At 42.3% G+C, this 26,908-nt stretch overlaps 1 protein-coding gene across 1 annotated transcript in view; it reads right to left on the bottom strand.

Annotated features, from left to right (window-relative positions):
* UNC5B (unc-5 netrin receptor B) overlaps positions 1-26,908 on the bottom strand; it is a 261,952-nt gene that overhangs the window by 39,052 nt on the left and 195,992 nt on the right. Inside the window, exons 3-7 of the mRNA XM_070944943.1 lie at positions 20,073-20,216; positions 15,516-15,619; positions 7,487-7,667; positions 4,772-4,939; positions 1,643-1,807 (exon numbers count right to left, since the gene is read on the bottom strand). Coding sequence (XP_070801044.1) covers positions 1,643-1,807; positions 4,772-4,939; positions 7,487-7,667; positions 15,516-15,619; positions 20,073-20,216 — 762 coding nt within the window. The remainder of the gene's footprint in view (positions 1-1,642; positions 1,808-4,771; positions 4,940-7,486; positions 7,668-15,515; positions 15,620-20,072; positions 20,217-26,908) is intronic.

Genomic DNA, 26,908 nt, shown 5'->3' with positions numbered 1-26,908 from the left:
TTGCAACACTCCAATGATTATGTGATCAAAAATCAGATGCTTGGCAACTGGTTTATATTTATGACGGGGTCAGGGGACCAACTTTTGCGACCTTCTGACGAGCAAAGTCAATGGGGAAGCCAGAGTCACTTAACAACCAGGTTACTAATTAATAACTGCAATGATTCACTTAACAACTGTGGCAAGGAAAGTCCTAAAAAGGGGCAAAACTCACTTAACAAACGTCTCACTTAGCAAGATAAATTTTGAGCTCAATTCTGGTCGTACTTCAGTCCTGTACTGAAAATTTCAGATAATCGTTGAAACTAACCAGCCATCTAAGTCTATCATGGCTTGTTCCCGATCCTTTGATCTGGGACCTGGTGCAGAAATAGTTTTGTACATTGCAAAGGTGAAAAAACAAAACCAATACGTTAGTTTTCAGATGAAATGCCTGCTATTGTCTTATAACAGCATTTAGGTCTATCTAATAGGTCTTTCTGCCTGCATTAATATTAAGGAATGTTAAATAGAAGGCCAAATATATCAAGGAGGATACTTCCATTTGCTTGCAGAATATTAACCTTCAAGACTGTGACTCAAAATTAGTCAAGAAGAAGAGGCATTTTAATTCACTAATTTTCACTACAGACTCTCAATCATTTCATTTTTTAAATGATGTATCTCAGAGAAGAAAATTAGTAGATCACACAAAAGTTGATTTTTAATGAAATAGTTTAATACAGGTAGTTCTTGACTTATGACCGGTCCTTAGTGATTATTCGAAGTTACGCTCCACCTGAAAAAGGTGACTTGGATCTGAAATTCTGACGGTCACCCCCCCTCCCCATGGTCACATGACCATATTTTATGAAGATTTTGCCTAAAACGGGCAGTTAACTAGTTTTGGGCAAAATTGCATCAATAACGAACCATTGGTTCACTTAACAACCACAGGGCTCACTTAACAACCACAGCATTTCTTTTACGATGGCTGCCATAGAATTCCCCATTTTACAAATTGTTATGACCTACAACCAAAATGGGCAGGCTCCTGCATTACGGTCGTAACTCAAGAACTATCTTTATAACGAAGAAGATGGAATTATTTGGAGCGATGCAGACTTTCATTTCAAGCATTTGCTAGCTTCAGCCACAAGATACGTGAAATTTGTTTTCGCTGATTTTCAGTATCCACGGCTCGATCCCAAAGCATGTATCCTTACAAATTGTTCCTACCTGAAATCCCAATCCATCAAACCAGATCTGAAATGATTCACTGAAAAAGCTGGTACAATTGGCTTGTTTAATGCAGAACGTAGAATGAACTCAACTTGCTGCTAGAAAATACTCAGTAGGAATCTGTACCCCATCACTTCTCTGCAAGTATATAATGTTCCAGATTTGCAAGCATGAATATTATCCTATAAATGCCGTAGCAATTTGTGGTCAGAGGACTAGTTTAGGCTAAACCATTAAAACTATCCTAGAGAAGCTGGGAGCAGACAGATTCGGCAATCACGTCTAACCAATCTTCTCAGACACGCCTTCAGAAGGCGCCTCACAGTTTACAAGATCTTAAAAAGATCTCAATCATCCCCTTGAACGTTTCTGACTCTTGATCTTAGCTCTCTCTTTCCCAGCTTCTACAGCTTAAACTTACTTTGCATACAGAGCCCATCGGTGCAATTTTTGGAATCAAGTAGGACGCCGCTACAGTCCTTGCCTCCATTTCGGGGAGATGGGGCCATGCATTCTCGGCTCCTCCAGTGCGTGCACTCGGTGCTACAGGCTGACCACTTGCTCCATTCAGTCCAAGCTCCATCTACTGCATTGCCAAAAAAAAAAAAAAGACACATGAGCACAGAGAAAGTTAATCAGAAATCCATAGGCACAAAAAGGGAAGCTTATCAAATGGGCTATTTCAGAAGGCCTTTGGTGGTTGTTGCTGCAGATCAGGGCTGGTACAGGTAGTCCTCAAGTTATGAATGTAGCGGAGCCTCCCCATTCCATTCGTAACCCAAGGATTCGTGGGAGTGAATCTCGTACCTTGAACGAGATCCCTCCCTCCTTTCTCCCACGCATTTGCTAATTGAATGTGAGACTTGTTAAGTGCATATGAGGTATTTCAGGGTGGGGAAGGCCATGGGGGTGCCTACTGATGGAACAGGCCACCTGCCTAAGGCCATCCAAGGCATCCTGGCTCCCGGAGACTCCATTTCGGCCTGCAATGGGCCAGGGGAGGCCCGCGGAGGGCGGAATGGGGCTCCTGAGCGGGGATCCTCCCCTTGGAAACTCCATTTTGGCTGGCAATGTGTCAGACAAATGTTGCAGAGCCTTTGCGGTTATTCGCAAAGGCGAACAACTGCTGTGGTGCTGCAAAATTTGTAGTTTCAGGCCTTGTTTGCAAACACTAGGGGGCGCTTTTCACGTAACTTTCAACGTTCACTAAGGGAGGTTACCTGTATTAATTTTTGAATTTTGGGGGCTACCTGTATTAATTTTTGAATTTTGCATTAAAATCATTATGATGGTGGTGTTGCAATTGCTTTAATTTCAGTATTTGCACACTGTTTAGAATTCTCTCAGACTGAGGTAGTAGACAGTAATTTCCTTCTTATTTATGCAATTTATTATTTGCTGCTGGGCTAAGACACCAAGATCTGCCTATGGTTATCTGGTGTGATAAAGGGGATATATGTAATCTAAAATTTAAAAAAAAACTTTCTACTTCATATAGGCCATAATTCTGGTTACTTCTAAGTGTTCTTGCAACATTTGCAAGTTCTAATCTCAATTTATCATAAGATATAAATTCAAAATCCATACCAAAAGGAACAAATTCATCAAGCAAATGCATTTCACAGCATGATTTATCTTAGGGTCCAACTTTCTGTCATAAACTATATGCATTTTACTCTTGAAGCTGGCAAAAACAGCAACTAGATTAAAATGTCCTGAATTCTCACAAAGCAGCTTTTACTGTTTTTCCTTACTATAATGTTTATCCTATTTTTCCTCTCTCTAGGCTGCAAGTGTAAGAAGATTGTTCTTTTTGCCAGTACTTTGAAATACTATGTCTTGGTGCTAGTAGCAGATGCTGTGACATTTACAGGAGATTATGAGAATTACAGTGCAACGTTTGAAGGGCACTAGGTTGGAAAAACCTAGTACAATGTTTTGATTTTGATATCCATCTGGGAAATAAAACAGAACCATGTGTTGAATGATAGCCATCTTGTAACTTCCTGTAGATACTGTCAGATCCGCAGTATGAGCCTCAAAACTAGCTTGGCCTCCTTGTGTCAAGAAAACAACAACAAGATGTATTATTTCAATCGAACAGATGACTCAACTGGCAATATTTACTCTTTATTCCAGAGGCCTGGGAGAAAGAAAACGAAAGAAAAAGGAGAAGGCCACCTTACATGGCTTTGCATCATCTTTCAAGGTCTCTAAAGCACAGCCAAGGAAATGCGACGACTTCCCCAGATATCTCTCCAGATGTCAGCTCAGAGAAGATGAACCAGCTCTACGCACATCTGGAGGGGAGTTGGTTAATGGCTCCAAGCAGCCATCTGAGACAGGGTGGGATTCTATCAGTTCAGACCGGTTCGGACAAACCGGTAGCTCCGATGATCAGCTGGGAGCGAACTGGTTCACTCCGATTATCAGGTTGGTCCGCCTGCCCGTCCCGTCCCTGCACTTTACTTTATCTTCTCAGCTGATTGGCGTGGCAGAGCGGATTGCTGTGCCTTAGCTGTGTTACTCCTAAGTGGTAACACAGGTTAGTATTTGTAAAACTGTGCACGCGTGTGCACCAAAGCGTGCAGCGAAGCACGTGATCACCGAACCGGTTGTTAAACCGGCAGCATCCCACCGCTGATTTGAGAGGGATTTGGCTGAAGCAGAGCTGCAGCAGGACAGCCCTGAGGCTTCAGGTAGGGAAAGCATATAGCTGCAGCAACTGCCTGCTGCTTCTGATCCAAGAACACGTAGGGCAGAGAAAAGGCAGGAGCAGAGAAGGTCAGCCAGATTACTCGCAAGGAAGCAGCCTCGCTCTTCTTCATGGGCTGCACCAGAAGCTGGCTATTTAGCACAGCTGACAGATAGAAATGATGCTGGGAACAACATATTCATTTCCTAGCGGTGTATTTTCTGGCTGTTGTGATTCTTGCCTTCCTTTGGATTGACACTGTGCCTTAACTTGGATTGGGCCTTGTGAACTCTGAACTTTTCTTGCCTCGTGAACCCTCTTGTATTGTGGATTTAATTTTGCCTGGTGGGTTTATCTTGTTTGGGAAACTTTCAGGTGCCTTTTGGACTCATTAGTCATTGCTCTGTGATTAGCATTGGTCTGCTTTTGACTTAATCGGGACAGTTCTGGGGTTTTGGTGAAGGGAATTGCTGGGGAATATTAATAAACCCACTAAACCGGCAGTTGTGTGCATGTGTGTGTATGCGTGCGTGCGTGTATGTGTCAGCGGGATAGCACAGGAAAGCAAATATTCATTAAAATAGTTGGGACTTTGCTGGTCAAGAAGTCAAGTCAGGAGCAAGCTGTGAATAATTGCTTCAGAGGAGCAAAAGAACAGGTTGACCATCCTTCAGATCAGAAAGAGTAAAGGAAATATTTTCAGAAATGAATCACCCTTTTCCTTATGGTAGAAGCTCACAATTCAAGATCGGAGGCTCAACTCTTAGTAACATCATTATCAGCCTCCTTGGGCAGGATAACTGAGGGCTCTGATCCAATGATCTGAAAAGCAATATCCTCCCCAGGTGAACCTACCTGGGCACATGGTCGTGCAGGCAAGCTTCTGGAAAGATTGTCCATCGCAAATAGAGCCACCATTGAGTGGCACTGGATTGGTGCAGGTGCGGGTACGCTTCTGCCATCCACGGCCACAACGGTTGCTGCACGAGGACCAGTCTGACCAGGTAGACCAGCCACCATTCACTAGGAGTGAGGAAGGAAACAAAAACAAATAAAGTGAGGGGGAAAAAATTGAAACACAACCTCCTAACAAGTCCTCTTTTCTCTCAGCCAAATCATAACACCACCATTTTCCCACATAGAATAACTACACGGAAGATATTCTATACTCTAAGCATCTCCTTAGACATGCAGCAATTATTCATCACAATGGTTGTCCCAGCTATTATTAACATTGTTCTAGAAGATATTATTTTATTTCCTATAATCAGAGGAATCAAGAAGATAAGGATAAAACAGAGTCAAAACCAAAGAGGGCTATTTGTGAGACAATATGAGAAGTAGGCTAGCCCCCAATCATATAACGAAGACTAGAGGAGTACATCGTTCAACAGAGCTCTGGGAATAGGGTCAGAATTTGATGAGAATTTGGTATTGGCTAAAGAAATTAAACTGAGAAAATCCTTCAGAGAATTAGGGAAGGTGATACAGATCGGTACACAAACGTGCCAGGTTTCGATTTCAGCAAATCCTGGTAACAAAAAGAAAGATTCATGTCTGAAAAACTGAATTGCTGCTGAATATCTGTTTGGAAATCCTAGTCCAGTGATGGCTAACCTTTTTGTCGTTGCGTGTTGAAAGTGCCCCCCATGCTCCCCGTGCACGCATGCCCAACCCTCCCGCCTCGTTTTGGGCCTAGCAGGCCCCCCTGCAGCCCATTTTTGGTCCCAGGAGGCTGCAGGGAGGCCTGCTAGGCCCAAAATGGGCTGCCCCCTGAATTCCTCCCCCACCCCATGCATGCACGCACGACCCCCCCCGGGCATGCGTGCGCATCTCCCGCATGTGCCCCGCCCCCTGGGCATGTGCAGCAGAGACCCGAAAATCAGCTGGCCGGCGGGAGGCGCGCATGCCATAGATTCGCCATCACAGTCCTAGTCTGTGGATAGAACCAATAAAGGCAATTAAGATAAGCCTGTTGAGGGAGAAGAACATCTAGCAAAGACGTTCTTCATGTTGCCTCTAAGATGCCTTTGTCTTGCTCTTCATATTTCAGATAATAAACCAGGGCAGCTACTAGTACATCACGATTGGGTATTATGTGGTAAGATTGGGAAATGGTTGTTTCCATAAATTATTCTGAAAAATTCTGTAAATTTCACCAGAAATAGCATCCTTCCTTCTCCGGGTTGCCAATTCCCTGCTTCCAATCAAAAATTTGAAAGTCTTTTGTATAGTAATTGTGGCCAAAATTGTGGAAAACTTTTGGGAAAAGTGTATTTTTGAGGTTTGATGGCTAATAACACCACTTTTTGGGGGGTGTTTCAAGATAATCCTATTCCACTGCTGAAATGGCTTGGGAATAGCTCAGACCTTAACCCAATTGAAAATCTATGGAGCTGACTAAAGAAACTTGTTAGTCAGAAGCGACCCAGCAATAAAACCCAATTAATAGAAGCAATCATTCAATCTTGGTTTCACATAACAGAACTAAAAGACTTGGTTCACTCCTTGGGAAGACGACGTAAGGCCATGATTCATGCTAAAGGTTACCCAACTAAGTATTAACTGACATGGGGATAATTTTTGTATATCTCATTTTTTCTACGTGTTTCACTTTTCTTCTTTATACTGTGACTGCTATTCTAATAGCAAATCCTTCCTAAAAGTTATTGCATTACATTCTTGATTCAATTATCTTTCCATCGAGATATAATTTTATGGTACTATGCTCCAAAAAAAAATAAAAATAAAAAATGGTGTTATTAGCTAGTTTTAGAAAATACACTTTTCCCAAAAGGTTTCCACAATTTTGGCCACCACTGTACATCTTTGTTAAATGTACCTAGTTGTTTATGAAACCAAAGACCTACTGTATTAGGCAATTTCATGCGTGCTTGGGAGGCTAGAAATCCTAATGAAATCAATGAGTATTTGGTTCTGAACGAGCGATGCACAAGATGGGGTCACACTTCAAATATCAGCGTAAACCAAATAAACATAAAGGCAGAGTGGTCTCCTTTTGAGAACCTCTGGCAACTTCATAGATGGTGTCCTTGTTCTTTTCTTAGCAGCAACATAGAACCTGTTTTCCATTATCTCCTTCCAGTGCGATATTTTTTCTTCTAAGTCTATATCCCTTATATTTCCCGATGGTTTCCCAACCCAATACAATGAGTCTGAACTTTTTTTTTTTTTTTTTTAATTTGATTTATATGCCGCCCTTCTCCGGAGACTCAGGGCGGCTTACAGTGCATTAAGCAATAGCCTTCATACTTTTGTATATTTATACAAAGTCAGCTTATTGCCCCCACAAACTGGGTCCTCATTTAACCTACCTTAGAAAGGATGGAAGGCTGAGTCAACCTTGAGCCTTGGAGAGATTCGAACCAGCAGTAAATTGCAGGCAGCTGTGTTAATAACAGGGTGCTTTAAACCACTGTAGTACCAAGGCTCTTGTTTAACATTTGTAAGATTAGCAACCGCTGCAAACTGTATTCATCACATTCTCCTGCAGAAATGGGATTTCATTCCCTCAGACTCCCCCCCCTCAAGTTCTCAACAAATCATTACCATAAACAATTATTGTAGCCGTGGTGCTCCTCCGTTTGGCAACAATGTTTTTTGCCACGCAGGTGTAGTTGCCCGTATCAGAAAGCCTAGCCTGCTTGATGATAAGATTGTTATCTATGGTTATCAGGAAGTTTGTGTCCTGGGAAGCATCAATCACATCCTCGTTCTTCAGCCACTCCACCTATATTACGTTTCGGAAAGAGAAAAAGAAAACGAGATGATAAACGGTTGGGACAGGCAGAAAACAAAAGACTGTCAACTCTGAAGCAAACCTGGCTGAAGCCATCTTTTGCTGACTCATAGTTGCCACAAAGCCTGAGAGGGCGAAGGGAGGGGGGGAAGCAGATAGATCCGGCAACAGTCAAAACAAAAAAAAATTCCCGTGGGAACCAAGGTCATTTCAACAGGTGGCTGCTGAAGGAGGAGAGGAATGACCAAGCAGCCTGCCAGCTATATTCATTGGACAATGTGACCGGTGACATCTGGGAGGCGGGACTTCTGCTCTTTTAATTGGGTGAAAACCACGGGAACTTTTAGAGTTGGTTTACACCAACTATGCCGATATGATGTATCCCATAAAATATGTTCTTGGAGGAATCTACCTGCTTTTGATGGGTGTGTTACTTGGAACACTGACAAAGACAATAATAACTCTTATCATTAGAAATAAAAATTAAATACCCTCTCCCGAAATAGTTCCTTCTACTACAACAGCAAATTAAAGCTGAAAATTTGTGATTGTCTTTGAAGTGTAGCCTTCTCTGAGAAGACTGGGCCATTTGCCACCCAAAATTGATAAGGAGTTATAGAAGCCCAACACACTTTACAACAGTTTACTTAGTGGCCATTTAAAGTTACAACAGCACGGAAAAAAGTGACATATGACCAATTTTCATACTTATGACCGATGCAGCATCCCCATGTTCATGTGATCAAAATTCAGACACTTGGCAACTGACTCATATTTATGACTATATTTGCACTGTCCCGAGGTCACACGATCCCCTTTTGCGACCTTCAGACAAGCACAGTCAATGGGGAAGCCAGATTCACTTAACAACCATGTTACTAACTTAACAACAGCAGTGATTCACTTAACAGACGTGGCAAGAAAAGTTGTAAAATGGAGCATAACTCACTTAGCAGTGAGTTCTGGGCTCAGTTGTGGTCGTAAGTCGAGGGCTACCTGTACACATGGCAAATACAAATGGTGTTTTGCCTTACGCAGCACAATGAGGAAAGCCCCAACTGGTACTTGTGACATATAAACATGGCATGAGAGGTATGTACACAATTATTTCATGCTGTTGCAAGCAATTGCCGTAAAATGATAGTTCAGTAAACTGGAAGAGATACATAAAGAATGCTAAAATGCACCTGGTTTTGCTCATTATTTGAGAAAGGATGGTTTTTCTTACTTACAGGCAATTCTATTTTTAACTTTGTTTTGAAAAGGTTGGGTCTGGAATGGCCTAATTTGTCCGGCTGTTTGATTGCAAAAAGTAGCAAAGACCAGATCCTTACTTGGCTGCATTTATATTCTGCTTTGCCTTATTGTGCCAAAGTCACATTGTGAAAGACATGAGTCTCAAACCAGGACTCTGTTCAACAAACCATCCCTAGTCAAAGAAATTCTGGGAAGGAAGGAAGGAAGGAAGGAAGGAAGGAAGGAAGGCAGGAAGGAAGGACGGACAGAAGGAAGGAAGGAAGGAAGAAAATGGAGAGAGGGAGGAAGGAAGGAAGGGAGGGAGGGAGGGAGGAAGGAAGGAAGGAAAGTGAAGAGAGGGGGAAGGAAGGAAGGAAAATGGAGAGAGTGAGGAAGGAAGGAAGGAAGGAAGGAAGGAAGGAAGGAAGGGAGGGAGGGAGGGAGGGAGGGAGGAAGGAAGGAAGGAAAATGGAGAGAGTGAGGAAGGAAGGAAGGAAGGAAGGAAGGAAGGACGGACAGAAGGAAGGAAGGAAGGAAGGAAAATGGAGAGAGGGAGGAAGGAAGGAAGGGAGGGAGGGAGGAAGGAAGGAAGGAAGGAAAGTGAAGAGAGGGGGAAGGAAGGAAGGAAAATGGAGAGCGTGAGGAAGGAAGGAAGGGAGGGAGGGAGGGAGGGAGGGAGGGAGGAAGGAAAGTGGAGAGAGGGGAAAGGAAGGAAGGAAGGAAGGAAGGAAGGAAGGAAGGAAGGAAGGAAGGAAGGAAGGAAGGAAGGAAAGTAATGCAAAATCAATTACTACTGTCTAAATATGTTCTAAACTTATAGACCACATGAGTGACATGTTGAAGAAATCATTAAACTATCATTGCTCCTGAAATTAAAAGTTTTCTGCAGAACCCTCAAAACATTATCTTCACCTTCCCAGGCTCCAGATTCTACGCATATGTAGTGCCAGAACGAAATCATTTCTTTACCCTAATCCTGATGTTTAAAATCACAAATAACTGACAAATATAGAGACAACAGATTTTGGACATCCCCTCCCTGCCGCATAATCTGCTCGTTCTTGAAACGTAACAGGATTTATTAGAGAAATAGGAACCACCAGTCTAAGCAAATACCCAGTCCTTGGTCTACAACAGTTCTTTATGCAGATCTCACTGAGTTACTGGGAACCAAAGTCTGCAGTAGAGGTAGAAGAAAATACATCCAGAGGAAAAGCCAGGGATTGTTGATCTTGCTAAGCGCTAATGGTTCTTTTTTCTGTCCCCTTCTCGGGAAAACAATTTGTTCAGTGTTTTCTTTACTGAATTCTGTCAGGGGTTAATGGCTGATCAGCCTATGTAGGTTGCAGGATGGAACAGGTGTTGAGGTTAAGCACATTATTAGATGTCAGAATAACAGATCCACTGCCTAAAATAAACACTTCTGCTGAATAATGAAAACAGACGGGCCCCCAGCGTGGTGCTATCCATCACAATCCCTCTCCATCTTCACCTGGCAACTCATTTTCCTAACAGGCTCACTTTCGGACCATAAACATCTGTCTGCTAGGTGCCAACCTTCACAGCTGGAATTTTACTACGGTTGCAAGAGAAACTCGAGGAAACAAGCCCGCATTTGAGAGGTGTAAACTCAAGGCAGGAGGCGAAGGCTGGGCAGAAATTCTGGGTGAGTCTGAAACTTCGTATGATTTATTAACACAATCTGCAATGGGGGGAAAATGATATGTTTCCCTATCATTATTCACCCTCCCAAAGCACCTTCCAGGGAAAGCACAGATGTGCCCAGCTGTGGGAGGAAGGCAGGAGCTTTTTCATTACCAACTGCTGGCAATTAGAAGAAAATATATATATATCTCAGCAACCGAAATTGGTAAAACAAAATTTTCTTATTAATAATAGAGGAAGGAAGGAAAGAAGGAAGGTAAGTCAGGAGATGCACATCTTCCTAAACCAATATACTTAATGAGAGAGTACGAACTTCTGTGGGAGGTAAGGAAACAGTTTAACTGAAGAATCATAAAGCAAAGGTAGTCCTCAACTTAACGCCAGAATTGAGCCCAACATTCCTGCTGCTAAGTGAGACAGTCATTAAGCGAGTTTTGTCCCAGTTTACGACCTTTCTTGCCACAGTTGTTAAGTGAATCATTGTAGTTGTTAAGTTAGTAACATGGTTGTTAAGAAAATCTGGCTTCCCCATTGACTTTGCTTGTCAGAAGGTTGCAAAAAGTGGCCACCTAACCAGGTAGTAAAACCCGCGAGAGGCCCCACCCACTGACCCTGATGTCATGAAAATGCTTTTGTGCATGCGCAGAAGAGCGCGCGAGAGAGCGAAGTGAGTGCGCACGTGCGGCCCCGTTGCGAACCGGTAGTAAAGGTAAGTAGAACCCACTCCTGCACCTAACCCTGGGACACTACTACCGTCATAAATATGAGTCAGCTGCCAAGCACCTGAATTTTGATCAATTTTGACCATGGGGATGCTGCAATAGCAATAGCACTTAGACTTATATACTGCTTTACAGTGTTTTTAAAGCCTTCTCTAAGCGGTTTACGGAATGAGCCTCTTGCCCCTAACAATTTGGGTCCTCATTTTACCAACCTCGGAAGGATGGAAGGCTGAGTCAACCTTGAGCCTGGTGAGATTTGAATTTGCCAAATTGCAGTCAGTCGGCAGTCAGTCAGCAGAAGTAGCCTGCAGGAGTGCACTCTAACCACTGCACCACCGTGGCAATGGTCGTAAGTGTGAAAAATGGTCATAAATCACTTTTTTTTCAGTGCCATTGTAACTTCAAATGGTCACTAAATGAGCTGTTGTAAACCGAGGACTACCTGTAATTTTCCTAGAACAAGTCCAGGAGGGCTAACTCTATAATTATCAAGAAAGATTTAGATACAGAGAACCTCAATTCTGGGTGCTTTTAAAATTTGGCCTAGATTTTTTTTCCCCGGGCAAGCAACCAATGATCTCCAGAAATTGTGTAGCCATTCTGTCTTCATTGCATTGAGATATGTCACAGGCAGCCTTGCCTTGCCCCCAAATTCAACGTCTTGTCCTATTTTCTTCATTTTGGGGAAGATGATTGTTTTACCTATGCTAATGTGATGCAATCCACTTGAAAGGCACAGAAAATATTGAACCTCTCATAACCCAGATTATGAGCGTGATTAAACTTATCCTGACCGCCTAACAAGGATAATATGAATGAATGAAAGTTTTATGCTCAGAGTTTCTTGTGAAGAAATGATTAACCGTATCAGCTGCCTTTCAGGATTCCACTCAAGGGAATTTACTTATTTATTTCGTTGGTGGCTGGTTTACATCCTCTGTTTTGACTCTGCCAAGGCAGCTGTATAAAAAAAGTGTATTAAAAAAATGGAATAGGCAAACAGACTAAAACAGACTAAAATTTACTGGGAACTAGTTAGCAAAATAAAGCTTACGGTTAAAAGCCCAGTGGAGGAGATGCATTCTTACAGATTTTTAAAAGGCTGAGTGATGAGAGGCCAGGAACAGCCTCCAGGGAAGTGTGTTCCGTAGCTTGCAGGCAGGACACACAATTTCTTCTTTGGGGAAATTTTCTGTTTCCTTGAGCTGCTCTTACATCACAAACAATCTTGTGGGTGGATGCTCAACTACTTGAACACAAAAATTTTCCTACCGTGTTTCCCTGAAAATAAGATCCTGTCATATTTTTTTGAACCCCCGAAATAAGCGCTTGGCCTTCTTTTCAGGGGGGAGGTGTCTTATTATTTTGGGGCGTGTGGAGCAAGACGGGGCTCCTCTTGCCGTCTTACCTGATTTCCACCTCTGTCTCTCTAAACCTAACCCAGGAGTCAGCAACCCGTGACTCTGGAGCCACATGTGGCTCTTTCACCCCTCTGCTGCAGCTCCCTGTCATTCAAAATATGCGTCACAACCGCCAGTGTGCATCACCAGCCGGCACATGATTTATTGAACTTTTCAACCCCTGGTAGGCCAACCATGGATAAATCCAAGAAAAGAAAAGTTTCAGAAGAAAACAGAATGTTTAATTCAACTACATATGCTAGTGGCCGCTCAAGAAATAGTCAGGCACGGGAAGGATTTTGTGGCTTCCGGTGGTTTTTTTTCTGTGGGAAATGGGTCCAAATGGCTCTTTGAGTGTTTAAGGTTGCAGACCCCTGCCCTAACCAGAGGAAATGGCAGGGACCAGCTGCACATGCACTTAAATATTTTCGGGGAGGGCTTATTTTCTAGGGGGTTATTTTTGGGGAGGGCTTATTTTAGCGCATGCGCTCCAAAGCCTGATTGAACTTATTATTTGGGGAGGTCTTATTTTCAGGGAAACAGGGTAGCTAGTATGAGAGGAGATGAAGAATCAAAATCAACAGTGATGAAAAGCACAAGGTATCTAAAAAGGAGATGGCCATCCAACAAACACAGGAAACATCCTAGGGTTCCCCCAATTTAGGCTCAACTCCAGATATGTCTCCCCCTTTTATTTTTAACCAGAAGCCTCTACTACTCTAGTCTTCCCCATTCCCCAATGTACAGGTAGTCCTCAACTTACAACAGTTGCTTTAGTGACCGTTCAAAATTACAGTGGCATTGAAAAAAGTGACTTATGGCCATTTTTCACACTTACGGCCATTGCCACATTCCCATGATCCCATGAGCAAAATGAGGTGCTTGGTAACCGGTTTATATTTATGACGGTTGCAGGGTCCCGGTGTCATGCGATTATCTTTTGCGACCCCCTGACAAGTAAAGTCAATGGGGGAATCCAGTTTCACTTAACAACCATGTTACTAAATTAGCATCTGCAGTGATTCACTTAACAACCAACGGTGGCAAGAAAGGTCATCAAATGGGGCAAAACTCACTGAGCAAATAGCAACAGAAATTTTGGACTCAATTATGGTCATAAGTCGAGGACTACCTGTATGTGATTACAACTCACATAATGCCCATTCAAGCTCAGAAAGTTAGTAGTTGTGCCAAGCTGATGAAATCAAAGTTCAAAGTTTCATCAGAATCCTTCTCCTTCTTTCTTGGGATGCTCAGCTGGATGTTTGCAACTCTGCATTAGGAAATATTTCTACCCTTTCTTCGAAAATCCCAGGCCCTTCTGCAACAGATCACTCCCTTATTTAATTCTCACAAATCCCTTTATGGCTCGGCTGGCTGTAAAAGGAAGTCCGGCTCAAAGACACCTAGTGAAATTTAATACTGAGTCAAGATCTCGGTCATTGGAATCTGATGCCTCTTTTGGATCTGCAGTATATCTTTGCTGGGAGTCCTCTGTGCTGCCCTCTGCACAAATTGTGTCTTGTGCTTCTTGTGCTTGCCGCTGTGATTCATGAGATGCAGAGGTCAATAGGAATGGTTGCACGTGGATAGATGGTGCTACCTTATCATGGAGGGTATACAAAGGACTTCCAACTCTTCTGTGCCTTAGCCTGATTGTGACACTCTGACATACAGAATAACAGAGATGGAAGGGACCTTGGAGGTCATCTAGTCCAATCCCATGCTTAGGCAGGAAACCCTAAACCACTTCAGACAAATGGTTATCCAATATCTTCTTAAAAACCTCCAGTGTTGGAGCACTCACAACTTCTGGAGGCAAGTTGTTCCACTGATTAATTGTTCTAACTGTCAGGAAATTTCTCCTTTGTTCTAAGTTGCTTCCCTCCTTGCTTAGTTTCCACCCATTGCTTCTTGTCCTACCCTCAGCTGCTTTGGAGAATAGCTTGACTCCCTCTTCTTTGTGGCAGCCCCTGAGATATTGGATCATGTCACCTCTAATCCTTCTTTTCATCAGACTAGACATACCCAGTTCCTGCAACCATTCTTCATATGTTTTAGCCTCCAGTCCCCTAATCATCTTCGTTGCTCTTCTCTGCACTCTTTCTAGAGTCTCCACATCTTTTTTACATCGTGGTGACCAAAACTGAATGCAGCATTCCAAGTGTGGCCTTACCAAAACATTATAAAGTGGTACCAAAGACATGTACCAAAGTCCACCAGATTTATTTGCAATGTGTACTGTAACCTACCAATAGGGATACAACAAAGGAGTAACATGTAGCACTGCAATTATAATACAGGTTGAGATGTTTTCCTGAGCTTTTGAGAAATAAACCAGAATGGGATAAACTCTTGGTAGAACGGGCATGCAATTTAGTAAACAGAATGTTACAACTGTAAGAATGAATAGATGTGGGTTATTATGAAATATCAGCAGTCCTCTTCTTACAACCTTAATTGAGCCTGGCAATTATGGTCAAACGTCATGATGGCTGTAAAGCAGGTCACTATGAGACCAGACCCATTTTATGACCCGTTCTGCAGTAGTGATTAAGCAAATCCATTGTTCACTGGAAGTAAATGCTGGTTTTTGACAAAAACATCATCCATTGTGTTCATGTGACCATGGCAGGGGGCAATGTCAGAACTTCCGAACTGGGTCATAAATCAGTTTTGGGGGAGGTGGTTGTAAGTTCAAACGATTACTAAGTGACAGTTTGTAAATTTTGAGGGCTGCCTGTAATCTCTGTTTTGCTCACATGAATGTTTTCCCAGGTGACCGCCATTGATTATCCTCACTGTGCCTAACTTACCTCAGCAGTTGGCACTCCTTCAGGAGGTCGGCACTGCAAAAGGACCTCATGATCAAGAGGCACCTCTTTCCCCAGTGGCTCTTGGTCGAAGTTCTTCCTCAGATCTAAGGATAGGAAAGATATAAAACCCACCAGCATTAGCCATGATACTTACATTGCAATTTTAAAAATATAGGGCAAGTTACAGTAGTGGCCAAAATTGTGGAAACCTTTTGGGAAAAGTGTATTTTTGAGGTTTGATGGCTAATAACACCACTTTTTATTTTGGAGTTTCAAGATAATCCTATTCCACTGCTGGAATGGCCTGGGAATAGCCCAGACCTTAACCCAATTGAAAATCTATGGAACTGATTAAAGAAACTTGTTAGTCAGAAGCAACCCAGCAATAAAACCCAGTTATCAGAAGCAATCATTCAATCTTGGTTTCACATTATAACAGAACTAAAAGATTTGGTTCACTCCATGGGAAGACGTTGTAAGGCCGTAATTCATGCTAAAGGTTACCCAACTAAGTATTAACAGACATGGTGATAATTTTTGTATATCTTGTTTTTTCTACGTTTTCCCACTTTTCTTCTTTATACTGTAACCGCTATTCTAATAGCAAATTCTTCATAAAAGTTATTGCATTACATTCTTGATTAAATTACCTTTCCATTGATATATAATTTTATGATACTACTCCCCAAAAAAGGTGGTGTTATTAGCTAGTTTTAGAAAATACACTTTTCCCAAAAGGTTTCCACAAATTTGGCCACTACTGTACCTTAAGCCTAAAGAGGCCACATTTTCATGTCCTATTATTTTTCCTAACGCCTGAAAAGCCTCAAATGTCAGACCTCTTAGAAGTTTGGCCCAAAAAGTTTGTGTCATTTCCATCTAAAGGTATGAAAGACAGAGAGACAGCAAAAGATGGATTTGTTTCCTCATATTTTGAAGAACATCCCATTATTTGAAATACTAAAATGGAATATCTTTCAAAGCACGACAGATATGCAGCTTAACAGAAACTAAAAGAATAACTACTGAAAGAAAATAGGCCTTTGGAGGATTCTCCCCTTGATGTTTTTGTCCTTATCAATGGTGCTCCTTGGCAAAACAACTGTTCCTTTGGTGTTTTGCAAGAAATTGCAGGATAGCAATAGCAATAGCACTTAGACTTATATACCGCTTTACAGTGCTTTACAACCCTGTCTAAGCAGTTTACAGAATCAGCATATTGCCCCCAACAATTTGGGTCCTCATTTTATCCATCTCGGAAGGATGGAAGGCTGAGTCAACCTTGAGCCTGGTGAGATTTGAACTGTCAAATTGCAGTCAGCCGGCAGTCAGCAGAAGTAGCCTGCAGTACTGCACTCTAACCACTGCGCCACCACGGTCATTTAGTAAAACCAGCAGCAAAGAGAGTTCCTTTTGTGACCCAAAACTAAAATATCTCACGAAAAAGCTTGGAGAATATTCAGGAAGCACATTTTTTTATGAAAGGACTACCATTTCTGTTCAGTTCTGATACTGAAAACAAATTACCGAATGCAGGATTTTAAGTGTCAAGCATGATGGTAGCTTCCAATTGAGGGTTTTTAAGATTCTCTGAAACACCTATAGTTTCTACAAGCCCGGACATCTTTTTAATGAAGAACGTGAGTAAGACAACCCATAAGAAAAGATAGGTGTAAAGAATGAATCAGTAGGTGGCGCTAAGATCTTTTAAATTCCTCCTAAGCATTTTGACTAAATTAAGGTCCTAAAATATATATGCTTTCCCAAACAATTATTTTGGGAGGATGATTATGATGAATACACTGATGATAATTTGTAACCTAACTTCATGAAATGGGTTCTACAATGATTAGAGATATCACAGTACCATCGGTCTCTTGGGAGGTCAGTAATTAAATCGTTTTCGCGCAGCTATTGCCGCTTGCATTGCAAGCATGCAAAGGATATGACAGGTTTTATAAATCAAGCAAATCATGGCTTAACATAAAATGCTGCAATCATATAAAATGTTTAATGTCTGAACAGCTATGTTCACATAACATACTCAGCTCATTTTTAACCTTAGCTTGGTGAACATGACAGACTCAAAACACAGTTAATGGTTAAATGCGTTGTGCAAACTCAGAAACTGGCTTAATCCCATTTACCAGGTTCCATGTGATCTCAGCCGGTGTGAGCAATGTAACCTGGTACCTCTCTAGATATTTGGGATTGCAACTCCCCCAGTTGCAGCCATGATGTCTAAATACCCTTCAGAGCAGAGGAGAAATCCAGCAGGTTCTGACAGGTTCTGGAGAACCAGTAGCAGAAATTTTGAGCAGTTCGGAGAATCAGCAAATGGAGATTTTGCAGTATCCTTCCCCTGCCACGCCCACAGAATCAGTAGTAAAAAAAATTGGATTTCACCACTGCTTCAGAGTAAATTTAAGGTGAATGAAACTGGGTTATTGAGGGTTAAAGAAAGCCAAAAGGAGAAATATAACTAAGATGCTATGCCTTTGGATCTTAACCTCTCACTCCTGTAGATAATGAACCCAAGAAAAGCTGAATATGTCAATCAGGGACTGTGAAAACTGATTCCTGCTCCAGAGCTATTTCAATAACCAAACTGCAAGAATTCTACTACCTCGCTTGTGTGATTATAAGCGATCTCAGCTAAAAAGAAAGCAAGTCACATGTTTGTGTGCCAGCTGGTAAGCAGACATAAACATTATCCTCATTCCTATCTCAGCTACACTACTGAACAAGACGTTAATAACAACTTAGAATCCAGGACAACGATAAAATTTAGTCTGAAGTCCCCCCAGGGAGGAAAATGCTCTCTCTGTTGACCTACGATCCCAAAATAAGGGATTTCAGATTATATTCTGTTAAAAATCAGGCTTCCTTAAAAAGTTAAAGAGGGATTTTCCATGGCGTTCTGCTGTTTTCTGTACTGTGTGGCTGCCAAAAATAGAAATATTGTTCTAGCGCCTCCTACTCTTGCAGAGAGACACAAAATGACTTCATTTACCTGGCCAGGGTCCATCTGCAGTATATACGTCTAGAATGTGACCCAGCTCCAGAAAGTCCAGAAGTCAGAGAAGAAGATATGACTGAACAAGCTCAAGGATAGAAAAGTGCTATCCTGGAAAATCAGGGGGAAACTGATGGGCAACTTGGACAGCCAGAGAAATCCCCCCGAAGGAACATAATTTGGCTGCCATATCTCTGATGGAAATTGTTTAGAAATCAGAAACTCTGGAGATGCAATTGACCAGAAACACATACCGTATTTTTCGGAGTATAAGATGCACCGGAGTATAAGACGCAGCTTAGTTTTTTGGGAGGAAAATAGGAAAAAAAAATCTGCCCACCAAGTATTCATCTGGCTTAGTCTGGTCAGCTTCAACACATTAGTTTGCTGGCTTTTTATCCCCTGCTTAGGGATAAAAAACAGCTTCTAAGGCACAGCTGAGAGGAAGCAGCAATGAGAAAAGCAGGCAAAGCACGGGGAGATCGCTTCACTCGGCTAGCACCTAGTTAGGGCTGAAAAAAAGCTTCTAAAGAACAGCTGAGAGTCAGAGCAAAGCACGGAGATCGCTTCACTGGCTAGTGCCTTGTTAAAGCACAGCGGAGAGTCGAGGGAGCAGAGATCGCTTCACTCGCTAGCGCCTCGTTAACACTCGTTAGGGCTGAAAAAAAGCTTCAGAAAAGCTACATTCGGAGTATAATTTTCACCCGAATAATCACGCACGCAAATTTTCAGCCTCTTTTGGAGGGAAAAAGGTGCGTCTTATACTCCGAAAAATACGGTAAGTCAGAGACAACTACAGTTGGAGAAAATGAAGAACAAGGATTACTAAAGGCAAGCTTTTGCCTCGGCAGTGACCATCTTGGAACACTTCTGTGGGAATAGCATATCATTATTTTCATTTCACAACCCAGAATCCCTTGCGGAGTGGAGTCTGGGCAACTGAACGGAGCTAGCAGAGTATTTTAATGGTCGGATGCCCTTCCTGTCGCCAATGCAGAATTTTAGTTCAGCAGATATATTCTCAGTGTGCCCAGAGAGAGAAACATCTGCCTCTACCTAGGATCGAACTCACAGCCTCCTGATTGTGAGGTGAAAGCTCCACCTCTAGGCCACCACACCACTCCTCTGTAGGAACAGCATATAATAATGGAGAAAAAGCTGCAGCAGGACCAAGGATGCTTATCCATCCTCTGTGGATCACAGTTTTATTCCAAAATCAGCTTTATGAGCAGATTTCTTTTTTTAACATGATTGCTCCTTCTCAATAAAAAAAAAAAAAAAAAAAAAAGCACCAATAAATTTCTTCTTCCAGTAAAGGATATCTCAATATAACGACTTCTCTCTTGGACGCACACAAGCCTTTCATTAGCTAATAGTCTATAAAACGTTTGAGCGAGTGAATTATTTTAATGTAGCCGTTCGTGATATTCCCCTTTTTTCTGCAAGGTATGCAAGTGCACTAAACACCAGCCAGCGAAGTCCTAATGTGAAAAGATCTTCAAAAAGAAAGAAGGAACGAAAAAGAATTTCCCCAAACCTACATGCTATCCGAACGTACGCTCGGCGACTTTTGGTGGTTCCAGCGGAACTCCAGGCCACACACTGACACCAGTAATCTTCTAGGCCAAACAGCTCCTCCACTTGCTGGCGAGAGACTTCGATCTGGACTTCTCTTACAAGGAGCCCTGGAAACAAAGATATTCAAAAAAAAAGTGAATTATTATGGAGTTGGAGGAACCAAGAACTGGAAGAATTACCATATCAATTACCAATCAGGGGTCCCCAAACTTGGCAGCTTTAAGACTTGTGGACTTCAACTCCCAGAATTCTCCAGCCAGCTGGCTGGAGAATTCTGGGAGTTGAAGTCTACAAGTCTTAAAGCTGCCAAGTTTGAGGACCTCTGGTTTAAATGAATCACCATCTATGAAAAATGGAGGAATACACACTCATGAATTATCAGAGTGAAATGAGACCTCTGCTGAGGTCTACAGCAGTGGTGGGTTTCAAATTTTTTTACTACTGGTTCTGTGGGCATGGCATGGCTTGGTGGGCATGGCTTGGTGGGTGTGGCAGAGGAAGGATACTGTAAAATCTTCATTCCCACCACACTCCAGGGGAAGGATATTGTAAAATCTCCATTCCCTCCCCAATCCAGGGGAAGATTACTGCAAAATCCCCATTTCCTTCCGATCAGCTGGGACTTGGGAGGCAGAGAATAGATGGGGGCATGGCCAGTCAGAATTTATACTACCAGTTCTCCGAACTACTCAAAATTTCTGCTACCGGTTCTCCAGAATTGGTCAGAACCTGCTGAAACCCACCTCTGGTCTACAGCAATGTTCTCTCTAAAGATCAACATATGATAAACACAGGTTTTTGTTTATGATAGGTTTGTGTAACTGCGTTACATCTGAGCTTTGTGTACAACTATTGTACACAATGGGTATGACACATTTGAGCTTTGCGTGCAACTATTTATCTTCTTCTGGTTCTTATGTGCATCATTTTTAGGTTAGGTTGTTTGCATGCACAGTACTACAAAAGTTGCACGCATAGTTTACAGCTAATGAAAAAAGGTTGTTATTGGCCTTTTTTTTTTTTTTGCTTACATCATTTTATCATGTAATCATTTTCTTACATGATTAAGATTCAAATCTTCTTAATTATGTGTATTTAGCTAATCACATCACTGGGTTAAATGCAGAGGTGGGTTTCAGTAGGTTCTGACCAGTTCTGGAGAACCGGTAGCGGAAATTTTGAGTAGTTCAGAGAACCGGTAAATATCACCTCTGACTGGCCTTGCCCCCATCTATTCTCTGCCTCCCGAGTCCCAGCTGATCGGGAGGAAATGGGGATTTTGCAGTAACCTTCCCCTGGATTGAGGAGGGAATAGAGATTTTACAGTATCCTTCCCCTGACATGCCCACCGTGCTACACCCACCAAGCCATGCCATGCCTACCAAGCCACACCCACAGAATTGGTAGTAAAAAAATTTGAAACCCACTAGTTAAATGTGATAATACTATTTGCTAGACAATCAACAAAGATACTTTTGATATCATACTCCTAGTCTGAGTTTCAATATAATAATGGTAATAATAATAGTATTATTTTATAATAATTGTTATGAGCCATGGTGGCGTGGTAGTTAAAATGCAGTACTGAAGACTATTTCTGCTGACTGCCGGCTGCCTGCAATTTGGCAGTTCAAATCTCACCAGGCTCAAGGTTGACTCAGCCTTCCATCCTTCCGAGGTGGGTAAAATGAGGACCCAGATTGTTGGGGGCAATAGGCTGACTCTGTAAACTGCTTAGAGAGGGCTGTAAAGCACTATGAAGCGGTATATAAGTCTAAGTGCTATTGCTATGGCTATTATTAATAACAATGGTATTAATTATTATATTATTATAGCCAAACCTTGGCTATCAAACAGCAAAAAAAAAAAAAAAATGCTACTAAAATCTCACATTTGCTTTATATGTATGAACCGAAGGTTTATGTAAAACCAGAAATTGAAATCCGGTCATCGACAAGTATGGTAATAATTTTCAGCACAGTTATAGTAATGGAATTTGGCCTAGAGAAATGTGCTAGAAAAGCAATTAATTTGTGTAAAATCCTGGTAATGGAATTGAGATGCTGGGATGAAGCCTACAAGTATCTGGACATTATACAGTTGGATAACATCAAACACGGAGAAGTTAAAAATGTGCTTAGTAAAGAATATATCCAAAGAGTGACAAAAAAGTGGTCAGTTTTTGCTGGCAGAGGGCTGCAATGAGACCGTCGTGGCTGAAAACGGAGCCTGGGCAGGCCACGCACAGCCTCCCCGAGCTCCGTTTTTACTGGCAGAGGGCTGCAGGAGGCTGTTGCAGCTGAAAACGGAGCCCGGGAGGGCTGTGTGTGGCCCTCCAGAGCTCCATTTTCGCTGGCAGAGGCACTGCGGTCCAGTCTTTCTGTGTTTTCAGGGCAGCCCTGCGGGCCAGATCTAACCACCCCGCAGGCTGGATCCGGCCCACAGGCCTCGAGTTGTGTTAAACTTTCAAGCGGAATTGGAAAACCCACCAGCCATTGATCATCGATGAGGCCTGTAATAAACTTGCATCTGTTTCAGGAATATGATGTCATTGCAAGTTAAGCTGGACGCCATCGCCTCCTCTGTTTTACCCCTGCCTTCATTGCTACACTTTCCCACCATGGCCTCCATTCAACAAGAGGCAGTGGCATCATGTCCTTTAATTTCATTGCCTTAATACATGCCTACAACAGAAGAGAGTGGCTTCAGCAGCCATTAACTGTTTCTGATACAAAAAAAAAAAGAGAGAGAGAGAGAAAGAGAACAATTACCCTCTATTTCACCCTGCACAGATCCTCTAATGAGTGATGGCCTTAAAGATAAGCAATGTTTGAGAACTGTCTTTATTTAAGATGGTTGATGCTTTAAGGAAGATAGCGTGCTGCACGGATAGTAATTTGAAACTGGGAAAGCTTGGTAAAGATTGCAACGTCGTCCTACTCTTCGTGAGCCTGGGAAGTTGTCATTTGATTAATAAAAAAGAAATCCCTAAAGCTTTATTCTTTTTCCCCCCACCAGCTTGCAATATAAAATCTTAGACTTTCACACCTTCTCCGTATTATTGAAAAATGGTTTAAAGAATGGTTGCAAGAATTGGGTATGGCTAGTCTAGAGAAGAGAAGGTCTAGGGGTGACATGACAGCAGTACTCCAGTATTTGAGGGGCTGCCACAAAGAAGTGGGGAGGGGGTTCAACTTATTTTCCAATAAGAAGGCGAGACAAGAAACAATGGATGGAAACGAATCAGGGGTGAAATCCAGCAGGTTCTGACGGGTTGTGGAGAACTGGTAGCGGAAATTTTGAGTAGTTTGGAGAACCGGCAAATACCACCTCTGGCTGGCCCCCGAATGGGGAGGGAATGGGGATTTTGCAGTATCCTTCCTCTGGAGTGGGGTGGGAATGGAGATTTTGCAGTATCCTTCCCCTGCCATGCCCACCAAGCCACGCCCACAGAACCGGTAGTAAAAAAAATTGGATTTCACCACTGAAACGAACCAAGGAGAGAAGGAACCTGGAATTAAGGAGACATGTTCTAACAGTGAGAACAATTAATCAGTTTGCCTTCAGAAGGTGTGGGTGTTTCATCACTGGAGGCTTTTAAGAAGAGACTGGACAGCCACTTGTCTGAAATGGTATAGAGTTTTCTGCTTTAGCAGGAGGTTTGACTAGAAGGCCTCCAAGGTCCCTTCCCGCTCTATTCTGTCCGATTGAATTCATTGGTTTGCTTGCTTCCTACAACCCACAGATGTTTTCAAGCATGAATATCATTACTTTCAGGGTTAAAGAGGGTTCTCTTTCCTCTATTCTCCCATACAAAATCCCACAAAACTTTTCTCAGGTTTACTTCACATCTAAAGGGATAGACAGGAGCCTATCAGACCAAAAACATAGGACACTTCGGTTTTATTATACATTGCCCAGAGTCAGTTTGGAGTCGGGCGGTGCCTACATTGAATAAAGGCAAAGGTTCCCCTCGTACATATGTGCTAGTCGTTCCCAGCTCTAGGGGGCGGTGCTCATCTCCGTTTCAAAGCCGAAGAGCCAGCGCTGTCCGAAGACGTCTCCGTGGTCATGTGGCCGGCTTGACTAAACGCCAAAGGCGCACGGAACGTTGTTACCTTCCCACCAAAGGTGGTCCCTATTTTTTCTACTTGCATTTTTTACGTGCTTTCGAACTGCTAGGTTGGCAGAAGCTGGGACAAGTAACGGAAGCTCACCCCATTACACGGCACTAGGGATTCGAACCGCTGAACTGCCAACCTTTCGATCGATAAGCTCAGCGTCTTAGCCACTGAGCCACCATGTCCCAGTTCTACATTAATTAAATTAAATTAAATTAAAATCCTTAGGTAGCCACAGAACGGCTGGTTTCACAAAACTCACTAAATCAAAGCTAAGTGCTTTCTCTTTGAACCTTCCCATTATCTGTCACTCAAGTTATCTGACAAGGGAGCTGTGAAGATCCAGGAAGAGCGTTGGGAAAACCAAGAATACAATTTTAAGCTCTTTGACAAGGTCTGCTATTTAAAAGAAACACAGAGATTTTAAAAAAGGCAAAACAGAGAATGTTTTCTTGAGGCAGGAGAAAAGGAGGTGGATGGGTACTTCCTAAGAGCAACGAAGCTAAGCCAGTTAAGAAGAAAGGAGACGAAGGGGGAAAAGATGCATCTATTCAACCAACACTTTGCCAACTCTGCAAAATGAGGCTTGCTTTTTTTGAAGGTGCTGAAGCATATCTTGATATCTGGCATAAATCAGAAATTATACTGGTGGATACATGTTTTCTATGGAGTCCTTAGTGCTCTTAGAGTTAGTTGTTTGCTTGTAGACATTTCATTACCTGACTAGGTAACGTAATCAATGCTGGGGAGTGTGATGTTTGTTCCCTGTTTATATATAGTAATTTGCCCTGCCAATGTTGGTGAAAGTACAGTTTTCTCCTTCGTAGTTTCTTGATTAAGATATTGTTCTCTGCTTGATTGTGTGTCTAGTGTTATTTCCTCCTTATTGGCTGCTGGCTGCTAGAAATAATCTTTCCTGTTGTTTTTGTTTTGTGTTCTTAGCTTTTTTTATTGTCTTTTTAAGTTGTTTATAAGCAAGCTTATATTATGTATTTGGCTAAATCTGGTGTGTTGTGTAGTGTTGGTACTATGGATTCTTTCTCTACTCCTGATTTTATGGACGTAAAGAGTGCTGTGAGATCGAATGAAACCATAATTTAATCTTCTTCTATTTTCAGTCTTTGATATATATTTTTTTTGAAAGCACCCAAAACTGCACAATTCAACCTTGAGCTACATATATTCTCTTCTACTGTTTTCCTTCTACTCAGATAAAAATTCAGTGCCAGCCTCTTGATTATTAAAGTAACTTGAATGCTCGTTGCAACTATGAGGCTTTAGTAGGCATTTGTGTTGAGTCCACCCATTCCTTCAGCCATACCCAGCAAATTCCATGCCATATTTCCTTGCTGCATGGCTTCTCTGAATCACAGCCTAGCACGTCTGGCTCCTTTAGCTGGTGTGACAATAACACAGTTGAGATTGCAAGGGGAACATGTAGTAAGGAGTCTCTTGGGGCAAAAGAGGCTCCTGTCTGTTGCAAATCCATTTGCTATCCGTGTTACCAACTTCCATGCCAATTAAATAATTTAGCTCTTGACGGCATTTAATATGGACTTTTATGCAAGTTCAACAGTGCATATTAAATAGACTTTATTAAATGGAAGCTTTCGTTATAGCAATCTCTTCTTGCTGTATTTATTTTACTTTTTTTTTTTAAAAAAAAGAAGTGAAATGAATCTAGCAAATGAAAAAGAAGTTATCATGATTGCTTTGGTAATAGTTATATATCTTACAGCCACTTCTCATTAATATAAATAATACGATATAGGGCCCAGATTGAAACAAGGTTTATTCAAAATAAAGTTAAAAAGTCACTACATAAACTAGGCATCGGACCTGGAATCCTTAACCCTGTGATTTAAGAGAAGTATGAGATAAGAAGAGGGCTAATCTGTAATCCATCTACTTTTAGATGGCTTCTAAACTAATAAGCTCACGCGTCTTTTAAAGCTTGTCTTGACTAGTTGTAGAAAGCACAACATGGATATATGGTGGGGGAACCAGATTGAAATATAGTTTCAATCCTCTTTGAATTTGTAAAATATGAACATATAGACAACTCTTCTCTCCATAACAGTACTTGGCAGCGCGTCCAGGGGTGGGCTTCAAAAATTTAAGCAACGGGTTCTCTGTCCAGTTGCTGGGTGGGCGTGGCCATAGTGGGCGTGGCCTAGTTGGCCTCCTGCACCATGGTTCCTTTTTGCCCTCCCTAGGCTCCGGAGGCTTTCCTTGAGCCTCTGGAAGGGCGAAAACAGCCGCCCCAGGCTCCGGAGACCCTCTGGAGGTGAGAAACGGAACTTCTGGTAGGTCCATTTTTGCCCTCCCTGAGCCTCAACACACACCCTGCATTTACCTGCATCCAAAACGGGCCGCGTGGGGACTCCTGGGAGGGGCGGGGTGGGGTGGGCGGGGCCAGCCAGGAGTGGGATTTGGGGGTTTTCCGAACTGCACAGAATCTTAGCTAAAGGTTCTCCCGAATCCCTGCAAACCCCCAGCAGCCCACCCCCGAGTGCGTCTAAAAACCAAACAGGTTTGGGTCACGGAATCCTTTATGTAACATGTTAATAGATCATACACATAGATTTTACCCCTATTTGTCAGGTGCAAAAAAACAGGCCCATATGTTAAATTGTAACTCAAAAAAGATTTATTCCCCAAGCCTATAGAGAAAAAAA

This window comes from Pituophis catenifer, unplaced genomic scaffold (assembly GCF_029215685.1).
Source record: "Pituophis catenifer annectens isolate HBS135680 unplaced genomic scaffold, rPitCat1.0.hap2 SCAF_6, whole genome shotgun sequence".
NCBI classification, from domain to species: Eukaryota; Metazoa; Chordata; class Lepidosauria; order Squamata; family Colubridae; genus Pituophis; species Pituophis catenifer.
This window is presented reverse-complemented; position numbering and strand designations above follow the sequence as displayed.